General features: G+C 42.3%; 1 protein-coding gene across 1 annotated transcript; it reads left to right on the forward strand.

Annotated features, from left to right (window-relative positions):
- The first annotated feature begins 1495 nt into the window (after window positions 1–1495).
- On the forward strand, window positions 1496–6208 carry MRI1 (methylthioribose-1-phosphate isomerase 1). Its single transcript, XM_042459859.1, has 6 exons — window positions 1496–1664; window positions 3460–3701; window positions 3785–3954; window positions 4355–4531; window positions 5206–5430; window positions 5930–6208. The coding sequence occupies exons 1-6, from the start codon at window positions 1533–1535 to the stop codon at window positions 6061–6063; spliced, it is 1080 nt and encodes a 359-aa protein (XP_042315793.1). The 5' UTR covers window positions 1496–1532; the 3' UTR covers window positions 6064–6208.
- The last annotated feature ends 223 nt before the right edge of the window (window positions 6209–6431 follow it).

The following is a 6431-nucleotide window of genomic DNA, read 5'->3' on the forward strand; positions in this document are numbered from 1 at the left end:
AAGTTGCAGTAATTAGATTTTGACACTTGAATTGAGTTTTAGAAAGTATAACAATGAAAAATGCTTTAAAACTGCTCTGTAATGTTAAGAGACTTTGCATATTCTATTATTAACCAACTTAGTGTGATTTACTAGAAGCAATGAAGCAACAAGCAAATTAGAAACAGCTTGGAACAGCAGAGACTTTCAAAAGCTGGATGGCATCTGCAACCATGCTTTAGTGCAATTTTAGAGTAAGGATTGTAGATCCATTACAAAAATCCAAAAAACCACAAGAGAAATCTCTCTCACACACTTCTTCTGTTTGGATATTATTCAATAAATGGATAGATAGATAATTTGCTCAGGAGCACTGTGTGTTTAAATCCTTAATTTAATTTAATTTTAAAAAAACTTAGTGGGCCTCTGCACATGCACAGAGGCCTTTAAATTACCTTTGAATAACAACACTTTTGAAAAACAACCCAATTGCCACTACGAAGGTGGCAACTGGACATCTCTATTATACCTATTATAAATGGGGTATTGTTCAAAAGCAATCCAGAACAGAATTGTCAATGAAGCTTATTTTCCCTAAGGATCTGAAACAAAGTGCTGTAGCTCCATCCTGTGGAACCCTGAGATTTGTACTTTTACAATGTCTTTAACCTTCTCAGACAAAGGATGCTGGTGCCTTGCAAAACTACAAATCCCAGGATTCTATGGGATGGAGCCATGACAGTTAAAGCAGTGTGTATATATGTGTGTGTATGTATCTATCTATATATGCACACACCATATATACACACACATGCGTGCGTATATGTAGGCAAGTGTGTGCATATGTATATATATGTGTGCATACATATACACACATGTATGCATATTTGTATGTATGCATGTTTATGTTTATATATATATGCACATACATGTGATGTGTGTGTATCTGTGTGTGTGTGTAAACACACACATATATATACACAAACACATAGGTATAGTTATATGTGTGTATGTATGTGTGTATATATATGTAAACACACATATATGCATATATATTTATGCATGTATGTGTGTGCTTATACACACACACACATGTATATGTGCATATATATGTGTGTGCGTATGTATAAACACACACATATTATACACACACACACACACACAGGAATGCAGGTATATGTGTCTGTGTACATATGTGTGTGTGTGTGCATGTGTATATATAAAGACACAGACACATATAGGTATGCATGTGTGTGTGTGTGTGTGTAGAAAGAGAGCGCTACCCATGCAAATGCATGCCTACCCATGCATAGTCCCAAAGGGGCCAAGGGCTCAGGCAAGGCTGCATCCTCCCACCCTCTCTCTGCAACCTCTATGCACAACATAGAATGACTATGTACTGGAAGAGCAGCAGCCTTGCCTGGAAGGAAGGAGGCAGATGGCTTCCCCGCCCACAGAGAAGCGCCTCCCTCCCAGCCAGGGCCAGCCTCGGGCTCCTCCCATCTCCTCCTCCTCCTCCTCTTCCTGGGCGTGTTGTTGGGGTTCCATCCAGGATGAGCCTGGAGGCGCTGCGCTACCGCCGGGGTTCCCTGGAGGTCCTCAACCAGCTCCTGCTGCCCCAGCGGAGCCTCTACGAGGAGATCGGCGGCGTCCGCCAGGGCTGGCAGGCCATCCGCAGCATGAAGGTGGTGCAGCAGCAGCAGGGCTCCCCATTGGAGGCAGCGCAGCATGGAGGGGGAGCAGCCAGGATTGCAAGACTCCTTGAGACACATTGGTCCACAGCACACTGAAGATGCAACCCAGCATGGCTCAGTGCTAGGGGATCCTGGGAAATTGTAGTTTATGGTGGCACCAGAGCTCTCTCACAGAGAAGGCACACAAAACTACACTTCCCAGAATAATAATAATAATAACAACAACAACAATTGTTATTATTATTATTAATATTATTGGAAGTGTAGTTTTATGCCCTTTCTCTGTCAGAGAGTTACTGGCATCACAATTATATACAGTATTATTATTATTATTATTATTATTATATTTATATCCCACCCTTCTCCCATGGCTGGGACTCAGGGTGGCTTACATTAAAAAAAATACCATACAGTTAAAAAAAACATACAAAAATAGTACACTCAATCCCTCCATATTTGTGGATTTGATATTTGCAGATTTGATCATTCATGGATTTGATTAATATGTTCTCTCTAGGAATATCTAGGTCCTCCAATGCAACTCTATGGTCAACTTTAACTAAAAGTTGCACCCAAAGACCTAGAGATTCCTAGAGAGAATACTCTATTAGGCCTTTGTAGCTCCTCCAGTGCAGTTCCATGGTCAGTGTCTATTCATGGGGATCTTCTGCCCCTAACCCTAGCGAATATCGAAGGACAAGTGTATAGTAAAATAGGATTAAATTGCTACAATTATTAAAACAAATTCAATACTAAAATCCATTTTAAAATAAAATAATAAAATGCTTAAAATGCATTAAAACAATATAACAGCACCCCATTACCTGTCTTAAAAACTTTCTGTTTTAAAAGCCTGTCTAAACAAGTAAGGTCTTAGCCTGCCAGCGGAAGGATAACAAAGAAGGGGCATTGAGCCAGGGCAGTTAAAGCAGTCTGAAACTGGATTATTTCTGCAGAGTGTTTGGGTCCTGGGTAATTCTTCTCTGTGTGTGTGTGTGTGTCATGAGAGCCAGCATGGTGTAGTGGTTTGAGTGTTGGACTAGGACTTTCAAGACCAGAGTTTGAATCCTGGTTCAGTTCAGCTATGCAAACCCCACGGGACGACTCTGGGCAAGCCAACACTTCTGTTAGCCTGAGAAGATGGCAGTGGAAACCCCCCTCTGAAGAAACTTGCCAAGAAAACCACATAATAGAGTCGTCATATGTCAGAAATGACTTGAAGACACACAACAACAGCAAATTCTCCTGTAGGATTTAGGTCCCAAACACACAGCAGAAAATAATCAGGTTTCAAACTGCTTTAACTAACCTGGCTCAGCGCTATGGAATCCTGGGAACTGTCATTCTGTGAGACATCTAGCCTTCACTGTCAGAGAGCTCTGGTGCCACAATAAACCACAATCCCCATGATTCCCTAGCACTGAGCCAGGGCAGTTAAAGAGCTCTCAAACTGGATTATTTCTGCACTGTGTTTGGGACCTCAGTCGTGGGTGACTCAGTGCTTTCATAGTTATCCATTTAGTGTCCAGTGGTCCCCAAACTGTGCCCTTTAAGAGATTTTGGACTTCAGCTCCCAGAAGCCTCAGCCTTGTTGGCCAACAGTCTTGGATTGTGGGAGCTGAAGTCCAAAATCCCCTTAAAGAGCACAGTTTGGGGACCACTGTGTTAGACTAACTGATGGAGAACTGTTTTCTCTGCATGTTCTTTGTTAAGAATAATTTTTGGAGGATGGTTGGGGGAGAGGTTGAATCTTTCATACACCTTTAAAGAGTGTCCTTTCTCTTAGGTCCGGGGTGCTCCCGCCATCGCCATTGTAGGCTGCCTTAGTCTGGCAGTGGAACTGGATAATAAAAGAACTACAGAAGAGAGCATAGGCAGCCTGGAAACATTTGTGTTAGATTCGTTGAACTACTTAGTGAGTGCCCGACCAACTGCTGTCAACATGGCCCAGGCAGCTCAGGAGTTGGGCCGCATTGTCCGCCAGGAGGCCAAGCGTGAAGGGTCTACTGGTGAGAGTTTCCGAGAAAGGTGAGGGCCAACAACTTCTCCTTCGGTTCCCTTTCAGTCTCCCCAAACAGGAACATGCCAGTCAGTGTTGCTTCTCATTATAGTGTCATCAGCTGGGCAGAAGCCATGTTGGAGAAAGACCTCAAAGACAACAGAAGCATAGGGGACCATGGTGCACGCCACCTCCTTCAGCAAGTTGGGAAGGACAAAGTGATAGTCCTCACCCATTGCAATACGGGCTCACTGGCCACAGCTGGCTATGGAACTGCACTTGGTAAGAGACATCTTTTTGCATCTGGGAAGCATCACCACCAAGTAGAAAAGTATTTTCAACCACACATGACTTATGGCTCCTTTTCTATCTTGCTGAAGTCCCCCTCCCCTTACTCCTTACTCTTCTTCCCTTTAAGAGAAAGGAAAACTAGAAGTCCTAGTTGGTTTGAAAACATGGGTTTACCATGCTTTCTGAGAGATGAGGAACATGTGGCTCATAAGATGTTGGACTACAACAGTCATCTTCCCTCATCATTGAGTATGGTGACTTAGGCTGACCAAAGCTGCAGTCAGAAACATATAAAGAGCTACATTCGTACCTGCTGAACCTCATAGGGTGACCTCCTCCTTCCATTAACCCAAGGTCATGTATTGTCAATACTTACAATATTGTTTTGCAGGTGTTATTCGCTCCCTGCATGCCATGGGTCGTCTGGAGCATGTCTACTGCACAGAGACACGGCCATATAATCAGGGAGCCCGACTCACAGCTTATGAGCTTGTATATGAACAGATACCTGCCACACTCATTGCTGACAGCATGGTATCTATGGCTATGAAGGAGAAGAAGATATCAGGTGAATATCTTGCATATTCCTTTTTCAGCTTGTTCCTTCTGTTAACTTGTTTCTATACTGATCTAACACATGTCTCTTGTACAAGCAATTTAATCTTGTCACTTGTTTATCAATCACTAGAAGCTCACTGGATGGGCTCAAGCCTGTTATTCTCTCTCTCAGTGTAACCTGTCTCACAATTGTATTGTGAAGATAAAGGTATGGTTGGGGTATGGAAAACCATACATATCACCTGTCATTCCATAGAATAAAAGGAGGATGGAGAAAAAACGAAATAAATATGAGAGGATTTATTTTATTTTCGTATTGTCTTCCTTGGTAATTGACCATATTTAGAGATGGATTAAAGGACAAGGTCCCTAGCCTCTTCTTTAAAATGTTTATATCTAATAAGTCATGCTTTGTCCTTCACCCATCTCCAAAGCATCATCTGTTAACTGGGAAGGGGAGGAGAGGAACTCTACAGTTGGCAGAATTCCCTTACTCATTTGTAGGCAGGAGATACGAATACATAAGCCCGAAGCAGATTCTTTGGCCTTTACTATAGGAAGAGAAGGCTGTACCTATCTAAGGAGTACTACATATTATTGGTTACTTGCTGTTATTCTAACTTTATCATGAGATGTACAAATTTTGAGCTGGATCCTGTTCCTCTTTTTCTTTTTTAAATCCAGCTGTCTTCGTGGGAGCAGACAGGGTTGTTGCCAATGGAGACACTGCCAACAAAGTGGGTACTTACCAGCTAGCTATTGCTGCCAAGCACCATGGGATCCCCTTCTATGTGGCAGCACCTAGTACTTCATGTGACCTGAGCTTAGAACATGGTGGTCAAATTGTTATTGAAGAGCGACCAAGCCAGGAACTGACAGACATAAATGGTGTGCGGGTTGCAGCGCCAGGTACTAATGTGTGAGATGGTTGTGGGCAAACAAACTGATATCTTCAAATCCTTTACTATCCAGCAATTTAACAGAAGGACACAGTAGTCTACTGTCCAGGTGTTCCAGGTTTTTGCAGTAAGTCTTTGTAAATGAAGGAGAGGTAGCTGGAGTATCCTCAGATACATCTGACCCCAGCACTGTAGAATAGCATGGAGGCTATCAGAGTGCACTTCTCCTAGAAAGCTTTGTTTTTTATTTCTTCTTCATCCATAGGAAAACAGAGAGAAAAATATATCTGTCTACCATTCAGGACCATAAAAGTAGAGAATTTGAACTCTCTGAGTCAAGGGCCATTGGCCATCCTAGTTGGACATAGTAAAAGTTGTAGTTGTAATCCATTACATACTGGAGGGCACCAGGTTAGAGGAAGCTGGGCTAAGTGTGTTTCTCATTGTGTGTTTGTTTGGTTGTAGCCCTGTTTGGATCTGAAGGGTCTTCTTTCTTTCCTTCTTTGCAGGCATTGGTGTTTGGAACCCAGCTTTTGATGTCACCCCCCATGACTTGATAACTGGTGGCATTGTCACTGAATTGGGTGTCTTTTCTCCTCCTGAACTCCAAGCAGCACTGACACGGGTAGCAAACAAAGTGTGACCATATTCTGCTGAGCTGTTTTTGGATATCTGATCAAGAATGTGCATTGAGCAGCACGTTGATGGGCCATGTTCCTGATCTCTGCTTTTGTATTAGTGTTCTGTTCTTTAATGAATAGTCATTAACTAAAGGAAGTTGGAAATAAGTACACATGATCCATGTATTTTGTACTACCAAACTAGCATCTAGATCAAGAAAGGTTTGCACTTGTTCTCTTTTTCCTTTATGATACTGTCACACTATAGCGCTAGTTCCTTAGGCACGCTATAAATAATCCATGTAAAGATGATGATTATCTGATTCTTTATATCCTTTGCTTTTGCCATTTTCAAGAGCTTTGTTTTCTCCAGTTCTTCAGAACCTCTTCA

This window comes from Sceloporus undulatus, chromosome 3, assembly GCF_019175285.1.
Source record: "Sceloporus undulatus isolate JIND9_A2432 ecotype Alabama chromosome 3, SceUnd_v1.1, whole genome shotgun sequence".
Taxonomy (NCBI): Eukaryota; Metazoa; Chordata; class Lepidosauria; order Squamata; family Phrynosomatidae; genus Sceloporus; species Sceloporus undulatus.

Coding starts and splice junctions, on each gene's coding strand:
- MRI1 (XM_042459859.1), top strand. CDS start 1,533: ATGAGCCTGGAGGCGCTGCGCTACCGCCGGGGTTCCCTGGAGGTCCTC. Junction 3,955..4,354: donor TGGCTATGGAACTGCACTTG/GTAAGAGACATC, acceptor ATTGTTTTGCAG/GTGTTATTCGCTCCCTGCAT. Junction 5,431..5,929: donor TGTGCGGGTTGCAGCGCCAG/GTACTAATGTGT, acceptor CCTTCTTTGCAG/GCATTGGTGTTTGGAACCCA.